This window comes from Panthera uncia, chromosome D2 (assembly GCF_023721935.1).
Source record: "Panthera uncia isolate 11264 chromosome D2, Puncia_PCG_1.0, whole genome shotgun sequence".
Classification (NCBI taxonomy): domain Eukaryota; kingdom Metazoa; phylum Chordata; class Mammalia; order Carnivora; family Felidae; genus Panthera; species Panthera uncia.
The window spans coordinates 16,215,145-16,239,043 of NC_064818.1; the positions used below are offsets into that span (position 1 = coordinate 16,215,145).

The window sequence follows — 23,899 nt, forward strand, 5'->3', positions numbered from 1 at the left end:
AACAAAAAAGAGTACGCTTATCATGATGAGCAGTGAGTAATGTATAGAACTGTTGAATTCAGTATACCTGAAACTAATATAACACTGTATGTTAACCATACTGGAATTTATAAAAAAGAAGAAGAAAGAAAAAGAAAAATTAAAAGAAAAAAGCCAAATAAAGCAAAAGGTAACTCTTTGAAGACTAACATAATGGAAATACATCTGGCAAAACTGAGTAGAAGGAAAAAAAGTATATACAGAGAGTTAACACAAATAGATATTATGGCTACAGATACAGCCAAGATATAAAAATGCAGTAATACTAATAACACTTTGTATCAAAAAACCTGAGAAAAATATAACTCATTGAAACTTACCATTAAGAAATGATGAAAAGCTTGAATGGTCCTCAACAATAAAAGAAACTGAACAAATAGTTTTTTTCTTAAAATCTTCCCACAAGCAAAATATCACACCCAGTTTCACAGGCAATACTAGCAAAATTTCAACGAAGCAATCAATCCACTTTTTAAAAAGCATTTAAAAATGATTACAAAGATACAATTCACAAAACATTAATTTCACCATCTCAAAGTGTACAATTCAGTGGGTATTAGTATATTCACAGTTGTGCAACCATTCCCACTAATTCTAGAACATTTCTATCATCTTAGCAATAAACCCCGTGCTTGTTAGCAGTCACCTGCAATCCCCACGCCCATTCTGTTAATTTGGTTGATTGTTTCTAAACCATCTTTTGGTCTGATGCTATTTTCTGTTTCATTTATTTCCACTCTAATATTTACCATTTCCTTTCTTTTAATTGTTTTGTAGTTTGCTATTCTTTCTCCAGTTTCTTAAAGGCAGATAGATGTTTAGGTTAGTGACTTGACCCCATTCTTTTTAAATGTAGGGATTTAATGATATAAAGAAATTCCCTCTGAATCCTGCTATCATTGCATCCCATACATTGTGTTTTGTGGTTTTCATCCCTCTTGAAAGATTTTCTAATTTCCCTGTGATTTCATCTTTGACCCACTGGTTATTCAGGAATATGTTGCTTGATTTCCACAGATTCGTGAATTTTCCCAATTTAATTGTTATTAATTTTTTTAATTTTTTTTTTTAATGTTTATTTAGTTTTGACAGAGAGAAAGACAGAGCATGAGCAGGGGAGTGGCACAGAGAGAGGGAGACACAGAATCCGAAGAAGGCTCCAGGCTCTGAGCTGTCAGCACAGAGCCCGACGCGGGGCTCGAACTCACGGACCGCGAGATCATGACCTGAGCCGAAGTCGGACGCTTAACCGACTGAGCCACCCAGGCGCCCCTGTTATTGATTTCTAATTCCGTTCCATTTGTGGTCATAGAACATGCTTTGTATTTCTAGCTTTTTAAAAGTATTGAGACTTGTTTTGTAACCTGACATTTTGTGGATTGTGTTCCACACGCACTTGAGAAAAACCGTATCTGCTGTTGTTGCTGGGTGGAGTGCTCTGTGTAGGTCTCTCAGGCCTATCACGTTGTGCAAGTCCTCGAGTCCCTTACTCATGTCTTGTTCTTCTATCCATTATTCACAGTGAGGAATGGAAGTTGCCAACTGTTATTGTTGAATTGTCTATTTCTCCTTTCAGTTCTGTCAGATCGGGCTTCGTGTATTTTGAGGATCTGTGGTTAACGTGTGTGTGTGTGTGTGTGTGTGTGTGTGTGTGTGTTTATAATCGCCATATATTCTCAATGGAATGAGCCATTTACCATTACATATTGTTCTTGTCTCCAACAAAAACAAAAATATTAGCCTTAAAGTCTATGTTGTGTGTGGTTCTCTCTTGGTTACTCTTTGCATGGAATATCTCTTTCTATTCTTTTAATCTATTTGTGTCTGAATCTAAGGTGAATCCTTATAGAGAGCAAAGACTTTGAATCAAGTTTTTAAATCCATTCTGCCAATCACCCATTTACGTAGCACCTTTCTTTGAGACACCCTCAAAAAGCCTTATGGCTATGCAATGTGGATTCTGAAAACCACTGATTTAATACATGCAGGAATTACTTATGAAGGAAATAACCCAATTTTATTCCAGAATTGTCAGTAACTTGCCATGTAACCTAGAACCACTTTCTTTTTATAATAAAGATGAAAAATGAAAAACATGACAACATTTGATGCTATCAGAGCAACTATTTTAAAACTGAAAAACATTCAGGATATATTTACAGATCCTCTACTATCCTGTCCTAACACCTACTCTATTAATATGCAATATGTAATTATAATATGCAATTAATATTGCATATTAATATGCAATATGCACCGCCAACAGCGATGGCACCAATCCATGGGTAGTAAATACTGTTGACTGCCTACCCCAAGGCTATTTTCCCCTTCTCGTATGATGATAATGCCCTAATTCAGTTTCTTTTATTTGCCCTTCTCCTCTCAGAAAAACGGTATTTTGGTCTATTAGGTGATATCATTCTCCTCTCCACTAAAGAATTTAGAAAGATAAGAATGTCACCCAGTTTGGGTCAATGGGATGTACAGAGATGTCCTTCCTGAAGCCCTCCCTACCTCTGGACTTATTTTGAGAAATAATAAATCTTGGGGCACCTGGGTGGCTCAGTCGGTTAAGTGTCCAACTTCAGCTCAGGTCATGATCTCACGGCTTGTGAGTTCGAGCCCCATGTTCAGCTCTGTGCTGACAGCTCAGAACCTGGAGCCTGCTCCAGATTCTGTCTCTGTCTCTCTCTGTCTCTCTGTCTCTCTGTCTCTCTCTCTCTCTCTGACACCCCCCCTCCCCCCAACTTATACTCTATTTCTCTCAAAAATAAACATTAAAAAAAAAATTTTTTTTTTTAAGTAATAAATCTCCATATTAAGTTAGTCTATACTAGGCTTCCTATTTAGGCCCAAAATTCTACAACCTTTTGATTAAATATTTCTCAATATGATCAAAAAATAAGCTTTAACTTTTCTTTTAATATTTTATTTAAAGACTTCAGTTTTAAACATCTTTAAGACATTCATCAATCCATTTATTTATGTTACCTTTAACATTATAAATTTAACTTCAAGTGGCAGAAGAAACAGAAATACGTAATGAGACTATATTTTAGCAGTGTGTCTTCAAATAGGGAAACCAAAAGAAATGCTACCACCAGAACAAACCAACCAACCTAATTTATTAGGCATGTCTATGTTTTATTTTCCTTTACATGATTATTTTTTTTGGAAAATTTCACTTTCAAAGAACCAGGCCTTGCAAACAGAGCAGCTAATCTTTCCAAAAATAAAATCCAGTATCTAGATTCTCAGAACTCACAAAACCAAATGGAAATGTCTGGTTGTCAGCCAATAGTGTCATGCTCACATCAGTTTCACATCACAGGGAATAATCTAGAACTAATTTCAGTAGGCAAGTTCCAATTCTAAATATTACTAAAGACTACCACTGTTATTCCCAACTGTGTTGACAATTGTCTTATTGCTGAATTGTACATGATAAATTTTCTTTGGCAACTTTTTATACTATTAAGTAACACAACTGGACAACTATAAAGGCTTGAATTAACTCAGTATTTCAAAAATTTCAAACTTCACTGTAATTATTTAAATGTAATTTCTTATAGATGCATCTATAAGAAACATGCCTAATGTAATAGAACGACAACAAAAGAATTGCTAAATAATCACTACTAAAAGCTTTTCAGATGTATGTACAAGTATATAATTGAACTCAAACACCAGGGAAAATATTACGATGTTAGCTCCAATTCACTACCAGACTTTATGTGCTAAAGGATAAAAAACTTAAATGTAGAAACTAAAATCTAGGTTACCTGTTAATTTTTCTGGAAGGCTCTTTCAAATGGGTTCAAAATGGCCTAAAAACTGGCCAGAATATAATATGAATTCTCACTATAATACTTCATAAAATTAAGTATATTGATAACTTAATTTTTAATTCTTATTCTACGGAATAAGCCTATTTTGGAGGCTTCACAAAATATTACCAAGAAATTTTAACAGGAAGCTCAAGTCCAGATGTGTAGCTAGGAAATCTTTTCTATATATAACAAAATCACCAACTTAAATTATAAATGGCTTCCGCTAAATACCACCACTCCACACTTCACACAACGTAAATTAAAATAGGTATGGCAAAAAGTGCGCTCCGAAGCATGTTCACGTTACAAAGATAAACGATCAACTACAGCCAGCAAAAATACAGATAGGCATATATGCAAACCTTTGTATGCAAACTTTCATGAGTAAGATGTAAGAAATGATTCGTTTCGATAATTTTATATACAGCTTGTTTACAATTTAAAACAAGTACGACTGAAAACATTTCTATTTAAAAGCCACAATAAAGCCCCACGAGATACTAAATAACAGTCTTACAAACTGGTCTCTCAAGAGAATAACAACTGAGGACGGTATTCTAAGAAATGCCCTCTTCTTGATCGATCATTTCTGTTTTAACCGAAAAGACATCTGCCAGCATATGTTTTGGAATTTCTGAGCCTCTGACTCTCAAGGCGTAACAAGCATTCTCCACTTTGGCCAGACTTTGTTTCAAAGTATACAACTTCTTAGAAACCTCGTAAGGTCCAGTATTGCCAATGAATGAAAACCCATCATAAACCTGACGTAAAAACTGGCTCACTTCAAAGGGGGTGTCAATGTCCCCATTCCCCACACTGTTAATACACATCCGCATCAACTCTCCAGTTAAATCAGCCACTCCCAGAAGGTAATCAACAGGTGTGATTTTCAGTCTCCAAGTACCAAACTGCTTATCCTGTGCATCAGAGGAGGGCTGGTAAAGAAAACACACACACACACAAAGAAAATACAACGTGAAAAAGAGTGAATATGCATGTATCACATTTATTATAAAGTATAAAATCAAGAGCAGATCAGTCATGCTAATCTCTAAATAAAATGATCTTTTTTGCTTAATGACCATTTGGGACGCTACAAGAAGAACTCATGCCCTGGGTAGAAAGCTGAACTAAATGACTTCAAGATAATTTCATAATCTAATACTGTAGCACTTTAAAATCAACTATTCCCAACGTCACTTGACATACAAAATAAAATTAAAACATTCTGAAAACAAAGTCTAATGACTTTACTGCGTGACGGTCACTTAGTTATCTAAATGACAAGTCATAAAGCCCTCTAGGTTGGTGATACACTCACGTTTTCCTAAGTCCCTTACAGTCCCTTTCTGGCCTCTCTTCCATCCCCACTCAGCACTGACCATCACGATTTATTACTCTCTTGTTACGTCCTCCTCAGTGCCCTTAGATTCCTTTGTGGGTTTGTGTGTTTTTTTACTGCACCTGCCCAACAAAAACACAACCCTGCATCAATATTAAAATCTACTCGCACTAGTGCTTTATTCAAGTGGCTGAGTACCACAGAGCTAAAAAAAAAACCCCAAAAAACAGTAATGATAGTCACAGCTATACAGAATTTATACAAATTACTCACCAATCCTTTTTACTTATTCCTCTAGTTCTCTCTCCTGACTCTTCAGACACTGGTCCAAACCTTTACCAGAACTCTCCTTAGCCCCCTACTCAATCCCAAACCTCTCCACTCTGAGTAGACAATCTTGTCTACTGTCACTGAGCTGGCCATGTGCCAGATCACCTGGCACAAGCTCTCTCAATTACCTTATTCCTACAAAACAAAACAAAACCAAAAAAAACTTATTTACGTCCATATCCATCTTTACCTTCTATCCTCCAGTCTCAGATGATGAGTTGTCCCTCCTCTTGTTTGAGGTTAACTCTTCCAAATGACCTTGACCCATCTCCTCCCACCTCTTCCAGGACCTTGCTTCATAAGGTGTATGCCCTTGGGCAAGTTATTTCATCTCTCTAAACCTCAGTTTCCTCATCTGTAAAATGGGATAACAGTACCTACCTCAGAGGTTTATTTTAAGGATGAGATAACATTTACCAAGTTCTTGGCATAATGCCCAACACAAAGTAAATACTCAATAAATGTTAGCTGCTATCACCATTACCATCATGTCAATCTCCTCTTTCCACAACAATTTTTTCCTTGCTCTACTGGAGCCTTTCTGGAAGAGGAGATGCCTAAATTGTTATTCGAAGTCCATATGAGACTCAGCTAGGTGAAGTTGCAATTATACTAGAGGCCATTTTAGGCAGAGAGAACCGCAAAGGCATGCAGGTGAGAACTGTGTCGTATGTTTGAGGAACCAGTGAGGTATCTCCTTGAGTCAAGTTTAAAGTAAGAAATGGTACAGGATGACTCCAAAAGGACAGTCAGGGGTAGAAAGTCACATTAAGGAACGTGAACTTTAATCACTGAGAAATTTAAATGGTTTTGACAATATTCTCAACAGGCAAGTCAGAACAAAATACCTTCCCCTATCAAATCCCAGAAGTTTTAGCACCAAGAATCTTTAGCACTAAAAGGAAAAACTATTTATGAATGTGGTCTGGTTTTGAAAAGCATCTGTGAATATTATGACACCATAATCTTCAAATAACTTACTACCTAAATCCTGAAAACAGCGCATTTACTCTCAGTTTCTCTTGACACTCTTGCCCTGATATTTTCATTCTCGATTAGAAAGAACTTGAAAGAAGGGTGTGGTAACTTCGGATACAGGATCAAATAGGCTCTTTACTTCTTTCTGCAATGCAATCCTCACTAAACACATAAAAGACATACAGGGATTTTACTTCTCAAAAATGAATATCCTCCTTAATAAACTTCCTATAATTTTAAAAACTGAGAAAATATATACGTGGCTTCCTTAAAGTAAGTTGTATCTGTCATGCCAAATTAACTCTGACCTTTTGATGCTAACATTTTAGTTAATATTCAAGAAAACAGTATTTCTACAGCTTCCTCCATCTTCTGCCTGCCCATTCCGGCTCTGAGTAATGTTAAAAAAAAAAAAAAAAAAAAAAACAATAAAGAAAAAATTATGAAAAATAAAGACAGGAAAAAACTAATTTTATCCTTAAGTGTATTGGTATCTCAGGAAGTACCAAATATTCAAAATCTCCTCTTTCATTGCCTGAACACTATATATTGAAACCCAGCGTAAAAATAGTATTCACTTGAAAGTCAAACTGCAAAAGTTTCTCTTTTCTTAATTCGGAATAGCTATAGAATTTTCAGATACAAGTTTTAGGGACTTAGTAAGCGATTAAGAGCTCTCACTTAATATAATAACAATTTTATATTAACTGACTATTGAGCACGTATGGGTCATATGCTATATACACTGCCTAATTGAAAACCTTTCAATCAAATCCTGTAAAACACTCCTTTGAGGTAGATACTTGGTGTAAGGGTTCCTGCAGCACACTCTGAGAAACAGTGGCAGGGTGGACAAGGGCACCTGGCTTACATTTCAAAACACCTGGTTTCAAAGTTTAGCTCTGCCACACTTAATTAGTTGTGTGGCTTTTGAGAAGTTATTTAAATTCTCTAACGCCCACTTCTTTGCAAAATGAGAGTAAAAATTCTTACCTCATACAGTTAATGAAAGAATTAAATGAGATAGTGCTTACGAAAGGCCCACTGTAAATGCACAATAAAATCAAAAGTGGACTTAACAGGAATCACTTAACAGCACTTTAGGTGAACAGCATTGTTTTCCCCCCAACATACCCATAGCTGTTCTTGTTCCATCCACTAACAAAACTATTTTAAAAGACCGTTTCCTTAGTTGGGAATCTTGGAAACCACACTCTAGAAAAGAACACTACCGTCTCAATATTCTTAGCATTATAAGCCAGCAAACCTCCTATAACCATTATACGGTTACATAAATTATATAAAAATGTGAAGTGATTTTAAATTCTTACGGTCTTATTTTCTTTTCCATATTCTTCTGTTGTAAATATCAATTGTTTATTAATTTCATCCATACTGATAAGTGATCGTGTTTTGATGAAGTGTTGAAAAGAGACTGCCTCCACATACTCCTGCAGTCCTGAAATACCAACCAAGAAAATTGCTAAGGAACAACCATTACATTAGTCAGACTGTCATTAATAAAAAAAACTTCAAATTGCACAACACCTAGCTCATCAAAAGCTTAATGGATGCCTAACTATAATGGTGGCACTGGATTCAATACTTAGACTACTAAGAATTACCTGGGGATAGATGGTGGGGATCAGTACTGAACACAGCAAACATTTCTGTCACTGAACTTTACGAACAGCTCAAATACAAATGGATTCAAGTTCTTCTTTCTACTTCATGCGGCATTAGTCTTAGAAATCTACTCTCTCTGCTATGGGGAAATGTCAAAGATTTTTAGAAAAAAAATTGATTTAAGGAAAGCCTATTATAAAAATTATTAAGGCTTTAACAGAAACTATACAATTAATTTTTGCTCTCTGAAGCAACAAAACAGATAATGACTTAATCAAATGAAGCATAAAATTAAACACCATTTGGATCTTTCTTGAAATTTTAATAGGTAGAAAACACTTTAAATAATGCAGAATAAAGTGTCAAAATACAAAATACTATTTTTCTCCTCCTACTCCAAAATGGATCTAAGAACAGATAACTCCTTTCCACTTTGATAATTTAAATTAAAAAAAAGAGGGGCGCCTGGGTGGCGCAGTCGGTTGGGCGTCCGACTTCAGCCAGGTCACGATCTCGCGGTCTGTGAGTTCGAGCCCCGCGTCAGGCTCTGGGCTGATGGCTCGGAGCCTGGAGCCTGTTTCCGATTCTGTGTCTCCCTCTCTCTCTGCCCCTCCCCCGTTCATGCTCTGTCTCTCTCTGTCCCAAAAATAAATAAAAAACGTTGAAAAAAAAATTAAAAAAAAAATAAATTAAAAAAAAGAAACAGGGGCGCCTAGGTGGCTCAGTCAGTTAAGCGTCCGACCTTGATGTGGGCTCAGGTTATGATCTCATGGTTCACGAGATTAAGCCCGTGTAGTGCTCTGCACGGACTCACTGACAGCACAGAGCCTGCCTGGAAATCTCTCTCTCTGCCCCTCCGTGTGCGTTCTCTCTCTCGCTCTCTCTCTCTCTCTCAAAATAAAAACATTAAAAAAAAAAAAATGAGCAATACAATCTTGTATCAGATGTAAGTTCTACAAAATTAACACTAAATTAAAACAAATTTTGGTAAAGGTCGAAAGTAGTACTATACTTTTTCAAGTGTTTTAAAACAACTAAGTTCTAGGACACCTGGGTGGCTCAGTCAGGTAAGCATCCGACTTCAGCTCAGGTCATGATCTCATGGTTCATGAGTTCGAGCCCCACATCTGGCTCTCTGCTGGCAGTCAGCATGGAGCCTGCTTCGGATCCTTAGTCTCCCTCTCTCTCTGCCCCTCCCCTACCTGCACGTGCTTTCTCTCTCTCTCTCTCTCAACAATAAAAATAAAAAAACAAACATTAAAAATATATACATGTATAAAAACCAAAGTTCTATGGCCACAATTTTCAATATTAGTTTATTATGGCATAATCTATAAGATGATTCAGGGAAAAAGTATTTCTTAAAATGATTATCATTACTGCTGGGTTAAGAAACAGTATTCTTTGTAAAGGCTTTATTGTAGAAACAAGAGAAGAAGGAATTCTGACTCCAGAAAGAAAACTCAGGACTGAGTAGAATCCCCAGAGTCCAAGCTGTCTCCCTGGCACCTGGGAAGAACACTCCCAGCCCTGACACCGACAGTCAGGCGTGGCGGCCGCAGCGCTGAGGCTCACCCCACTGTGGTATCGTCGCATCAAATGCCGCAGCAGGGTCAAAGACACAAAAGGAAGTGGATGACTTGGTTCTGATAGCAGTAAGAGGAAACAACTGAATGAAAATATCCTGACTCATTTGGGGCCACGAGTGATGTTGAAGCAAGGTCAGAAATCGGTGCCTTTAGCTGACAGAACAGGACATGATAGAATAGGTCACTGTTTAATAAACTATAACATGCTGAGAAATGAAACAATAAACTTCAGGTTGACAGAATAGATAACATCTTCTACGTTTACAATAAAAAATATTTTTGTAAAATTTTAGTTTTAAGAATAGGTGACCACCCACTTCTCTTTCCCAAAGACAATCTGTACTTCACATTTCCTTCCAGAAAGAACTTCGTGCACACAAAAAGAAAAAGCAAAACCTAAGGACCACTCGCTGTATCTGTCAATAGGCTCTCCTTCGGTCAGCTCTTATGAATGAGCCACACAGAAGACACGTGCGCAAGGATATTCATCATTATAATCATGATAGCAAAACAGTGGAAAAAGTTTTAAAGATCAATAATAGACATCACTTGCCAATTTACCGTCTCTCAGCTCCACTATTTCGGATAATGGAGGCGGACTCTAAAACGTTTCTCCTTTGCCAGCTGGCACGATATTGAACTTTGTTGGTAGACAGCACTGGAAGGAAAGCAGAGGAGGAGAAGGCGCTCTTCCTCGTTCTAGTGTGTCCCCCCCCCAGCAGCCTTCTACATGTGGGGCAACCTGGTGCTTGAGGTGGCCAGTAGCACGTGGCATTTCCTCGGGAGCAGCTTCCCCAGGGAGCCACCACCGTGCGCAAGGAGCCTGATGGCACAGCACCTCCCCATAGACAGCTTCCCAGAGAATGTTATCTGCTCCACACCTCAGCAAACTCCCTTGCCACCCAATGGGCCACGCCCTCAAGGGGCTGACGGGTACACTCTCCCAGATTTGTTCCTCTCTTGGATGCCCTGGCCTTAGCCCTGGGGTAGTGGCTGTCCCTCTGATATTCCTATACTCTTTAGAGTACAATTTTCCTCTCATCAGATAATCTCCAACACAGTTAATTCTTTTTTTCCCCTCATACACAGTTAATTCTTTGTGTTAAACTTGCCCTGTTCAAATTACTGTGCGGCTCGTTTCCTGTTCAGACCCTGATGAATATAATAGGGAATTAGGAAAATAAAAAATGGTATTATTTCCCCTTTACCCCTATCATTATAGAGGAGGTACTTTATCTTTTGAGGCTGTACTGTCCCCAGGATCAGGATAAAGATGCGGTCCCAGCGGGAAGCTGAAGGCAGATTCTCCCTTCGATGCTCCACATTATTTATGTTCTCTGTCGGATGCTAATGGTCAGTAAAACATGCTCAGATCTCTCCATCTATTGGTCCTATCTCTCTTCTCCTCTTCGGAGCTACTTTCTGCCACATTCCTCGATAACCGCACCTCATACTTCTCAACCTACTTCATCTTAGTTTGAGCCCATCTCTAGACCACAACAGCTCTCACTAAGATTATACTATTTCGTAAGCTGAATGGACATGTTTTCAGTTTCAATCTTAGCAGCAGTCAGTAGTCTGACCACTTGAAAGGAGGAATTCTTTAAACAAGTTTTCATTTGGTCCCTTTGAATGCATCATCTTCCGATTTCCCTTTTTTTCTACTTCTCTGGCCAGGTCTTCTTAGTCTCTGCCTCTATCAGCCCCAGGCTCTCTCAAATTCACTTACACTTGGCTTCAGTGAACCCTGCCATCCCCCAACTTCACATCTCTGGTTCAGAGTCACATATATCTAAATACATACTTGACAATTCCATCAGAAGGACCTTAAAATCAATACGCCCAACAATGAATTCACAATCTTCCTTCCACATGCAGTCCCCCTCTTTGTTTTGTCAATTCTAAGAGTCTCCTGATCTCCCCACCCCATCCACTTCTGACCTTTTCTCATCCATTCTCACACTACTGAATATTTGCCTTTTTAATAAAGAATTCTCACATCACTCTCCTGCTTAAAGCCCAAATAGCTCTCCATGGTTCTCAGAATTGACAGCAAAATCATTAACATGGCTTGTAAGACCCTGCTTAATTTCACCCTCCACCTACATCAGCCTCAACTTATACTACAGTCAAGTTATAACACACAAAAGGTTAAATTTCAAAGATGGGTACATAAGCCCATATTTGTATAATGTCAGAATTGTTCTTAAAATCCTTAAAATCAGTAAGACTTGTATATATTCTACAATACAAATTCTCCCTACAGTTAATAGAATTCACTACTTCAGTATTTCTAGGCATAACCCTGTCCCCAAATTCCTGCAGCTGGCTTACATTTCAGGGCCAGGTTACACAAAAATAGCAGTGCTTTAAATGTTAGAATCAAACACAAGTAGCAAGGCTCTTGTTCTACACATGTTAATCGACAGGGATGGGAGAGCACAGGAACCAGGACTATGTCATGTACCAGCTGAAGGTGGTAACATAAATTTCTCTGAACCTTCAAGCTATGGCTCAGTGACACCACTAAGCAGTCATTGTCTCAGCTTAATAGTGTAAGCCTGAAGGAGGATAATCACATCTATACACCTATAATCTCAAGCTGATCTGATGGTCAAGGTACGAGTTCCAATGTGCAAGTCAAGGTAGAAGATACCAGAAGTGAGGTTATCGCTTAAACTAAACCAGCCTATTTTCTATTCTCTTACAGCAATACTGTGTGCAACGGCTACTTTTAGATGTGATTAATATTTAAATCAGTAGAACTCCCGAGTAGAGCAGATTACCCTCCATAATGGGGGTGGGCAGAGGTTGTTCATCTAGTCAGCTGAAGGCCTTATGAACAAAGAACACGGTTTCCCAAAACTGCAACAGAGAAAACTTGCCTGCATTTCCAGTCTGTGGATTTCAGACTCCAGACTGCAGCATCAACTCTGTATTAAAATTCCAGCCTTCCAGTCTAGTCTGCAAATTTCATACCTGCTAGCCCCCACAATCACGAGTCAATTTTTTTAAACACATGTTATCAATCCCTCGCTTGCTCTCTCTCCAGCTTCTCTGGAGAATCCTGACTGTGAAATGCTAGTAGGCAAAATGCTTAAGCTGAATTCAGAGAACATGAATGTGTCTATAATGCAAAACTTTTGTAACCTCCTTCACTTTCTGTGCCTACGGTTTTCAGTTCCTCACCTATCCTGTGCCCTCCCTTGCCTCAAGGGATTTTATATGCTCTTCCCTCAGCATCATAACACGGTCTTCTCACTCTTTCACCTAATAAACTGTTACTAATTCTGTAGGGTTCCAGGAAGTATCAACTTCTGAAGAAACTGCCTCAGACAACCCCCATTCTAAGCCAAACCCCTATGAGATGTTCTCCTAGTACTGTGTGCCTTTCCCTTCTAGCACTAATCAAAGTTGTATTTCAATAATGTAAAATTCCTTATCTAATACCTAGCAGTATCCCCTGCTAGGAGGGCAATATCACAACTACCTTGAGCACAGTTCTATCCCTAGTGCTTAGCCCGTCTTGCACAAACAGACACCAAAAAACATGATTAAATGAGGTAGATCCATTTCTGAAAAACTATTTAATAATTTTTGATTATGTTTTATAAGAACATTCAATTAACAAGGAAGTGCCCATTCTGGGGGAAAAACCCCATAAAATCATAGAGAAATAAATAAAAAATTAAAATGTAATACACATACAGTGATTACAAACAGTGGGAAACAGGAAACCTGCTACTTGAAACAACATCTGGAGGGGTGGCACCTGGGTGGCTTAGTCGGTTAAGCGTCTGACTTTGGCTCAAGTCATGGTCTCACTTGAGACCAAGTTCATGAGTTCGAGCCCCGCATCAGGCTCTGTGCTGACAGCTCAGAGCTTGGAGCCTGCTTCAGATTCTGTGTCTCCCTCCCTCTCTGCCCCCTCCCCCAGCTCATGCTCTGTCTCTCTCTCCCTCAAAAATAAATATTAAAAAAATTAAAATAAATAAAATAAGTAAATAAAACAACATCTGGGGGCACTTAGGTGGCTCAGTTGGTTGAGCATCCAATTCCTGATTTGGGCTCAGGTCATGATCCCAGCTGTGTGGGATTAAGCCCCATTCAACATGGAGCTACTTAAGATATTTTCTCTCTCTCTCTCTCTCTCTCTCTCTCTCTCTCTCTCTCTCTCCCTCTGTCTCTTCCCCCCCCCCCCCCCCACCCCCGGCTCACACTCTCCCTCTCTCTCAAAAACAAAAATATTTAAAGTTAAAACAACATCAGAAGGATTCTGACCACCTCAGCTCTCTAAACAAGGTGGCTTAAATCATTCTAGTGATTCTAGAACAAATACCACTATATTGCACTAATTTGCTTACAAAGATCAGCAAGGGCAAATCATGTCAAATCATGTGGAAGAACTTGATCCTGTTCAAAACTGAAATTCTAGGACCTTCTTCATGATGCTTAAGGATAGCATCCCAGAGTAGATGTCCCTTTGTTTAGAAGTCCTTTAAGGAGTGGTGGGAAATGAAATGGAAAGGGTAGAAATGGAGCTAAATTTAGTACAGGGACCATACAGATGAAATGCCTTGAATAGTCAAAGAGAAATAATTTTAAGTTTTATCACTCAACAATGGGAGGGGGGGACAAGCAGTGAAATAGCAAACCAGTATTTTAAAAATTATTCCTGGGGCACCTGGGTGGCTCAGTCAGTTAAGCATCCAACTTCGGCTTGGGTCATGATCTCACAGTTCGTGAGTTCGAGCCCCACATCGGGCTCTATGCTGACAGCTCAGAGCCTGGAATCTGCTTCATATTCTCCGTCTCCCTCTCTCTCTAACCCTCCCCTGCTTGTGCTCTGTCTCTCTCTCTCTCTCTCTCAGTAATAAATAAGAAACAGAAAAAAATTTAACAGAAAAAACTATTCCTGATTCTTAATGGATTTTCTTTAACCAAGATGCTATCTATAGTGGTAAAACCACACTCCTCTGTGACTGGAAAAATATATTTGGCAAAATTCGTCAGTTGTACAGTTGTTTTATCCACATGAGCCCACTCAAAGCATGGAAAACGGTTCCAACGAATACATTCTTAAAATGATTTGTAGTTAATAAAATCAACTAAGTCCAACCAACTCCCAGGCCTGTCCCTCATTTGTAAAACAGAAGTACTAGATACAATGATCTCTATGGTACTTTTCAAATTCAGAATGGTAGGAACTAATCTTCCTAATGACATGTCAAAAAAAAAAAATCCATTTAGTGAAACTAGATTATATGGCAACAACACAGAAACGTCATTTGCTTCTGCAACAAAGCACTGCCGAATGACGTAAAAATCAGTAGTAAGCTGTTGCTGAAATGTTTGCATTCTTACAAATGAATGCATATGCGGTAGTATTAAACTCACCAAATAGAGCAGACGACATAAAACTAACCATTTTAACTATTTTTAAGCGTGTAGTTTCGTGGCATTCATTCACACTGTGGTGCAACCATCACCACCATCTATTTGATCTTACAAAACTAAAACTCTGTACCTGTTAGATAACTCCTCCTTCTCCTTTCCCTCAAGCCCCTAACAACCAGCATTCTTTTCTCCGTCTCTGAATCTGACTATTCTACTTACCTCGTGGAAGTGGAATGGTATGGAACTTATCCTTTTGTGGCCGGCTTATCTCACTTAGCACAAGGTCCTCAGGGTTCATCCACGCTCTAGCCTGTGTCAGAATTCTCTTCCTTTTTAGGGCTGAATAATACTGCATTGTATGGACATGTGAAATTTTGTTTATCCATTCATCCATCAATGGGTACTTAGGGTGCCTCCACCTTTTGGGTATTGTGAATAATGCTGCTATGAACAGAAGTATACAAACATCTCCCAGTCCCTGAAGCCTCCAACAAAACTTTTTAAAAATATAAATAAAATATTAGTAGCAGCTTACTAAGTCTTGAGTGTCAGTTATACAGAAGATAATGTATCTGGTATTTTACATCCATCTTTTTAATGTTCATTATAACCTTACATGACTGTATCACTATCCTTCCTTTATAGATGAACCGAGGCTCAGAAGAAATTCAGAAATTCACCCAGGTCACATAGTAAAAAAACATTCCTACAACCCAGAAGCTCGTGCCCTTCCCGCTTTACCTGCCTCCTTACATTCAAGTCCATAGAAAACATTTTCACTTTTTCTCAAACTTTTCCCCCACTAAATCCCCAGTTCAGCTCTTTTCCAGGCCTTAACTTTATTCTCTAGGCTCTCACACCATATACTTTCATGATTCTGTGCTATTCTGTGCCTATGTTGCCTTCTCTCAAATCTTCTTCTACCTGTAAAAAAAAGTTGACATGTTCTGATACACCCAGTCAAGGCATTTCTTCATACCCACTACATAAAACTTAGCCAGCCAGCTCCAAGTTATGAATGCCTGTTTTTTTGCACCCCAGAGTTTTGAGGGAATGAATGATGTCTTCACAACTTTCTCCTCTCCCCACCCCAAAGCACCTTGAGAAAGAGACTCAAATGTTTAGTAAATTCTTCAAAATAATCTCTCCCTACTCTTACTGGTTTTAGGAAACTTTAAGTGCTCTGGCAAAACTATTTTAAAATCTGCTATTCAAATGTTCAGAATTCTCCAATTTTACTTAATATATAGTACTTTGGATTTAAGTCCACTAAGAAAGAAATATTCTTATAAGATAAAGTTCAAACTGATAAAGTTCAGAATTCGAGGTCTTCAAGGTATCGGATTTATTTTTCATGGGGGCAGAGATACAGAACAACAGCCCTCAAAATCCATCTGTGGTGTCAGTCTATATTAATGTGCATGGCTGTCAAACATTACATTTTCAAGTGTATCTAAAGTCACCATCTAAGTTGTCCCTGGGATGTGTTTGTTTAAAGTTACTTCATGGATGAGGTGGCCATTTTTGCTCCATGGTTATTAGGTTTCATGATATACCACACAGAGAGTTCAAGGACATCTCGCCCCAAACACTGAAAAGCATTTTTGGTCACATCTAGGTAAAAGGATGTTTAAACAAGTTATGTTTCAACTTGATAAAAAGGACATCCGCTATTTTCAGTGAATAATCCCCAAGGTGAAAAATCTCAACCTACTGCCATATTCCATCAAACAATGCCTTCCCCTTCTGCTTTTGCCTTGGATGAAATCCAATTAGAATTATTTACAGAATCAGCTGCCAGTAAGAGAGAAGTCTGCAGGTTGTTTTTATGTAATTTGTTATTTTTCTCCATGTTCCCCTATTAGAACATATACAAGGAAACCCAATTAAACGCTTCTGATTATTTTCACTTATTCTTATAATATTTAAGCAGTATATACCCAGTCCAAATCTCCATCAAAAACCATATATAAAGGGGGCGCCTGGGTGGCTCAGTCAGGTAAGCGCCCGACTTCGGCTCAGGTCATGATCTTGTGGTCCATGGGTTCGAGCCCCGTGTCGGGCTCCGTGCTGACAGCTCAGAGCCTGGAACCTGCTTCAGATTCTTTGTCTCCCTCTCTCTCTCTGCCCCCTCCCCCGCTCACACTGTCTCTCTCTCTCAAAAATAAAGATTAAAAAAAATTAAAAAAAAAAAAAAAAAACCATATATAAAGAAAGGCAAACAGACCAGGCAGAGGTTTCATTCTAAACTAGCCTTTTTTTCCAGGCTTTCGGTGTTTTAAATTTTTTTTTTTAATGTTTATTTATTTTTGAGAGAGAGAGGGAGAGAGAGAGGGAGAGAAAGAGAGAAAGTGTAAGTGGAGGAGGGGCAGATAGAGAGGGAGACACAGAATCCGAAGCAGGCTCCAGGCTCTGAGCTGGCAGATCAGAGCCCAACACGGGGCTCAAACTCACAGACCGCGAGATCATGACCCCAGCTGATATCGGACGCTTAACCGACTGAGTCACCCAGGCACCCCTAGGCTTTCAGTGTTTTAAAAAAATTGCCTGCCATATGACCCAGCAATTCCACTCCTAGGTATATATATACCCAAGAACCTGAAAGCACAGGTTCACAAAGGCTTGTGGACACATGTTTATAGCAGTATCGTTCACAATAACCAAGGAGCAGAAACCACCCAAATGTCCATCGACTGATGGATAAACAGAATGTGGTATATATGCACAAGAGAATATTATTCAGCCTTAAAAAGGAATAAAGTTCGGACATGTGCTAGGACATATACGAGAGCCTTGAAAACATTATCGTAAGTGACAAAAGCCAGACACAAAAGGCCACATTCTGTATTATTCTATTTATATGAAATATCCAGAATAGGCAAATCCATGGAGATGTAAAGTCAAATAGTGACTGCCTAGGCTTGGCATGGGGGAAGGAAGATGGGGAGTGGCTGCTAATGGGTAGGGGGTGTCCTTACAGGGTGATGAAAACATTCTGGAATCAGTGGTGAAAGCTACACAACCTTATAATCACAGTAAAAAGCAACGAATTACAGGGGCGCCTGGGTGGGTCAGTTGGTTAAGTGTCCAACATCAGCTCAGGTCATGATCTCACGGTTTGTGGGTTCGAGCCCCACGTTGGGCTCTGTGCTGACAGCTTGGAGCCTGGAGCCTGCTTCCGATTCTGTGTCTCCCTCTCTCTCTGCCCCTCCCTGCTCACACTCTGTATCTCTCTCCTTCAAAAATAAATAAACACTAAAAAAAAAAAAAACCAAAAAAAAAAAAAAAAAAACCAATGAATTACACAATTTAAAGGGGTTAATTTTATGGTGTATAAATTGTATCTCAATTTTTAAAAATTACATTTATAACTATTTTTTTACTGTTTATTCATTTTTTGAGAGCGAGAAAGACAGAGCGTGAGCGGGGGAGGGGCAGAGAGAGGGAGACACAGAATCCAAAGCAGGCTCCAGGCTCTGTCAGCACAGAACCCACGAACCACAACATCATGACCCAAGCCAAAGTCAGATGCTTAACTGACTGAGCCACCCAGCTATTTTTAAGAATACCATCAGATTTTTTTTTCAAAAGTTAGCTTTTTCAGATCCCTGAAATGTTTAAGTAAAATCAGATGTAGGTTTGATTCACATGCCACTCTGCTAAAAAAAAAAATCTACTCTCAAATATATAAATTATACACCGAAAATATATCCATAAGCCTTAGCTTTGTAGAGTATATCCAATTATACTATCAACAGTAAAACTTAAACACAAGTTCACTAATTTGGATTTTGCCTAATTGGATACTGTCTATTTGAACAGGGCTTTTTCTTCAGCACTGAAGAGTATGTGTTCAGAAAATAAGTATTACTGAGTTTTTAATCCAAAATGAAAATAAATTTAATTTAGCACACTATTACAGATTAATTCTGCTAAATTCCAGAAGGGAACACAAACACATTAACAGTGATGTGCCAAACAAAGTAAGAAATGCCTCCCATACACATGTTTCATTTAGTTTTCAAAACAACCCGTGAGGCAGCTACTATTGTTCTCCCATAACAGGTGAGAAAGCTGAAATTTAAACAAGTTGCATACTGGGCTCCAAGGTTACGGATCTAAGGAACATCAGAGAAAACACATAAGCCCAAGCCTGTCTGACAGCAAAAGCTCTCTTTCTACTTCACCTCCGTCAGTTGATTTTATCTGTTCAAAAGGCAAACATGAATGAGTAGAAAAGTTAATAGTCATCTGGGGATCTTCTAAATCCTTCCAAGATGACTCTGCTAATACCAGAGGATCACATTCTCTTCCTATCTCACTTACTCGTGATAGCAATCCCTTAAACGTCTGCGGTCAGCATCGTCAACTCCCTTGTCCCTTGCAGTAATATTCCAACTCTTTTAACAGGAACATAATTGTTACGTAAGGCAACATAAACCGCAAATTCCAAATACATTCTTGTACTATCGCATTATGCTAAACTCCGTTTATTATAAAACTGCTTATCAAGTGCTATAAGATACAGCATAAGTTATTTAGCAAATCATTCTGATAACTCTCAAATTATATCTTGATTTTTAGATGCTGATGGAAAGATCTTTTGCTGCATTTATCTTTCTTTATCTAAATGAAGCCACTGTCAGAGGCATGATTTGATATCGGGAACATCATCAAACTCTTCCCGTGACTGTCTCCATTAAAATGACAGTCATTTGGTGACCGGGGACCCTGACTGTGTGGGGAGCCTGCCTCCATCTCAGCTTCCAACTCTCTCCACACTCATCAAATCTCTGTTCCTCTCTCATCATCCTCTCTCTAACCCCTGGGATATATATAAAGGGAGTGGAAGAGAAGAAAAGTTTGGACGTCACTTTTTGGGGAGGCTGGGGGGAAGGGTGTGCCCAGGACAGATTGCCTTCCCCCAGACCTATCCCCTATGTGCAGAGACAGTTGCTACCCTCACCATCATGGGGTATGTCTCAAACAAAGAAAAGCTCTGCTGAACCAACCTCAAAGACTATTATGCAATCTGAGCACATATGCTTTGCATGAAACACCTGTTTATATCACTGGTTCCTGACAAACCTCCCAAATGCTATCTGCTTGTCCCCTTAGCACATTTTTTTGGAGGTTCACAGATGGGGGCCACAACTCAGCTGCACAACACAAATCCTCACAGCTGCATCTCTGGACTTAAAGCAACTCCCCAGTCTCCCCACCCCTCAAATAACATAATTTTGCAGCTTGCCCCCTAGCTGCACTGCACAAAATCAGAAAGTATGTTGAAGCGTGAAGAGATGTCCTTCCTGAAATTCTCCCCACCTCTGGACTTATTTTAAGAAATAACAGTGGTACCTGGGTGGCTCAGTTGGTTAAGCATCCGACTGTGGCTCAGGTCATGATCTCATGGTTCACGAGTTCGAGCCCCACATCGGGCTCTGTGCTGACAGCTCCGAGCCTGGAGCCTGCTTTGGATTCTGTGTCTCCCTCTCTCTCTGTCCCTCCCCTGTTCATTCTCTCTCTCTCTCTCTCTTTCTCTCTCTCAAAACTAAATAAACATTAAAAAAAAAATTTTTTTTAAGACATAATAAATCTCAGGGCACCTGGGTGGCTCAGTCAATTAAACATCAGACTTTGGCTCAGGTCACGACCTTGCAGCTCGTGAGTTCAAGCCCCACGTCGGGCTCTGTGCTGACAGCTCAGAGCCTGGATCCTGCTTCGGATTCTGTGCCTCCCTCTCTGCCCCTCCCCTGCTCTCACTCTGTCTCTCTCTCTCTCTCTCTCTCTTTCAAAAATAAACATAAAAAAATTAAAGTCAACAGGTAAATTAAATCCATATGGTAAGAAACCAACCATATCTTATAGTAACTTATCTTGGGCAAGTTGCTTAAACACTGTGAGACTCCCCACTTACTTAGCAGTAAATATAATATCTGTAATTTAGGAATATTGCAAAGGTCACAACATAATATCTCTAACTTAGGAATACTGCAAAGGTCACAAAGAACAATGGCTTAAAAAAAATCTCTGACACAAAACATCCACTTAACACATCATTCACATTCCTGAATAAGAGAATTAAAATATTAGTTAGGGTCTGAACTTAGTTATGTGCACCAAAATGTCTCAAAATTAAATAATTTCATTATTATCAGAGTGGTATAAACAATTTTTTTCTTTGAGATGGAGAACATTTTCCCCCAACTGTTAATTCCTCCACAGGAGAAAAACACAAAACAAAAACATGACAGAGCCCAACATTTTTTTAAGTGACTTATTTCAAGCAACTAATTATTTGTTCATTTGTTTAACCATCCCTTGGGACAATCTGTAATCTCCTCTGATAAGAAATGTGTAGAAAACAGACCTAACTTTTTGTTGTTGTTCAATTATTAGGAGGATACTCGACATTTGAGCTCACACAAGTATCCCTCAGGGAAATGCTCTGCGTGCCATTAGCACTATTCTTAATGAGGAAAAGCACAGAACTCCTTTAGTTCAATGCCAGAATTGTTTTATCTTCGAGTCAAAAGAACAACTATTTGGAGTAACACCAAAACAAGCATTTAACAATTACAAGCAGCAAGCTATTCAGAAGCATCATATTGTTAATGCTTCTCTAGTTGTAAATAACCTTATGGTATCAAATAAAATATCTGTCAGCAAAAATTTAAGTCCCAGATACCTTTTTATTGAACTGCTTTATTCCTTAACTTTAAAAGAAAAAAAAAAAAAAACACCTTTGTTTCCACTTAAAGAACCTCATTTTAAGGACTTACTACAGAAAAGTGAGATGCAGGGAACCCTTAAAATTTTAATCCATACGTAGCTAATCTTCCAAAAAAATGACAAAGGGGCCCCTGGGTCGGTTGGGTGTCTGACTTCAGGTCATGATCTCACAGTTTTTGAGTTCAAGCCCCGCATAGGGTTTTCTGCCATCGGCCCCAAGCCAGTTTCAGATCCTCTGTTCCCCCCTCACTCTGCACTTCCACCGCTCGCCCTCTCTCAAAAAAAAAAAAGAACATTAAAAAATTTTTTTAAATAAACTGACAAAGAAGAGACAGGGACCTAAAATGAAATATGGTGCTTAAAATAATCCTCGATGATACACTGAAGTGGGAAAATCTAAAGATCGCTCCCATTTTATTAATGCCCTACCTAAGTTCTTTCCAAGAGTGCAGTGTTTCCTTCCTAAGAAACACGACTAATACTCCTCTGGCCTTTTTTTCTGCATTTCTGTTTTGTTCTATGAGCCAAGTGCGACTTTCTAGTTTCTTTTCATATCACTATCCATATGGTCCTCGCTCTGGTTTAAAGTCTTTCCTTACACTTTACTCAGTGATGAATGAAGAACATACCAAACACATTACTGGGCCAAATCAAGCAGATCTACAATGTCCCGCCAGAACTTTAAGTTGCCTGGGTTCGTAGGGCTTAACCTCGAACTAACTTGAAATTCAGATCTAAATACATCATCACATGACAACGCACCAACACTGTGAGGAAAATATGCAAGTTTTTACCGAAGCGTAAAAGTTTTAAGCACGGATTGAAGTCAAAGTGAAGACCACTGTAGCTAGCTTTTAAATTTTTTTTTTTCAACGTTTTTTATTTATTTTTGGGACAGAGAGAGACAGAGCATGAACGGGGGAGGGGCAGAGAGAGAGGGAGACACAGAATCGGAAACAGGCTCCAGGCTCCGAGCCATCAGCCCAGAGCCTGACGCGGGGCTCGAACTCACGGACCGCGAGATCGTGACCTGGCTGAAGTCGGACGCTTAACCGACTGCGCCACCCAGGCGCCCCACTGTAGCTAGCTTTTAGTATATGTATTATGTTGCCATGAATTTTTATGAGATAGGCTTACTGCACGATGTGACAGAAAAATGATCAAGCTTATGGAAGTTATTCCAACTCTTGCCTCTAGTTACCCAAGTTAATCGAATGTTTAGAAGGTGTAGAATGGGATTTGGTTACTCTGATGCAGTAAGACATTAGACCATACTGCTTCTTCAGATCAAGGACTTTCTAGAAACTGAGAGAGATCCAACTTGCTCCCCAGTACCAACTCCACCACCTAGTACAGTCCTTGAGATTATACACGCATACCTACTTACACATAGCAGGACCACCGTGACTGAAATCTGCCTGCCATGGATCTTTCTAGTGTGGTCAAAGCTACTACTCCAGCTCTAGGGGAGGGAACAAGAGCACTAAGTCACTGGCACTCCTCACGGCAGCATACTACTCACGTATCAACAAATGATAAATACCACTCCTCCCGATCTCTAGCCACGAAAAGACCTACAACATGTCTGTGGCCTGGAAATGCCACTTTTGGATTCCAGTCAACCCTGAGAACGGACAAAGGTCAACGTGCTGGATGTTTAAGCTTACCTCCTCCCCAATCCACTTCCACTGGAAGAGGCAGATAAAAATTTCAGGAGATCAAAGAGAACAAGGCAAACGTTGCCGCAAACATTATCTGCCCAGCCTAACAACTAGAAATGTCAGGGTGCCCAAGAGAAACCTCACCAAAGGGATTCTGACAAAGGACATCATTAATATGAATGGTATGGCTGTTTCACTAAACACGGCACATATTTTCACCACAAGACTCCCATGAAGGGTTTTTTTTAAAGTTTTATTTATTTAAGTAATCTCTACACCCAAAGTGGGGCTCGAACTCACAACCCTGACATCAAGAGTCACACACTCTTGACTAAGCCAGCCAGGTGCCCCTGCCGTGAAGAGATTATTGATGTG

The 23,899-nt window shown here is 39.2% G+C and overlaps 1 protein-coding gene across 3 annotated transcripts in view; it reads right to left on the reverse strand.

Moving 5' to 3' along the window:
* Positions 1 to 2,952: 2,952 nt before the first annotated feature.
* The window catches only part of TSNAX (translin associated factor X), a 32,449-nt gene continuing 11,502 nt past the window's right edge, over positions 2,953 to 23,899 (reverse strand). For all 3 annotated transcript variants that reach the window (XM_049645006.1, XM_049645008.1, XM_049645007.1), the window contains 2 exons: positions 7,851 to 7,978; positions 2,953 to 4,804 (listed from right to left, as the gene is read on the reverse strand). In XM_049645006.1, the coding sequence (XP_049500963.1) occupies positions 4,427 to 4,804; positions 7,851 to 7,978 (506 nt within the window). In that variant the 3' untranslated portion in view covers positions 2,953 to 4,426. The remainder of the gene's footprint in view (positions 4,805 to 7,850; positions 7,979 to 23,899) is intronic.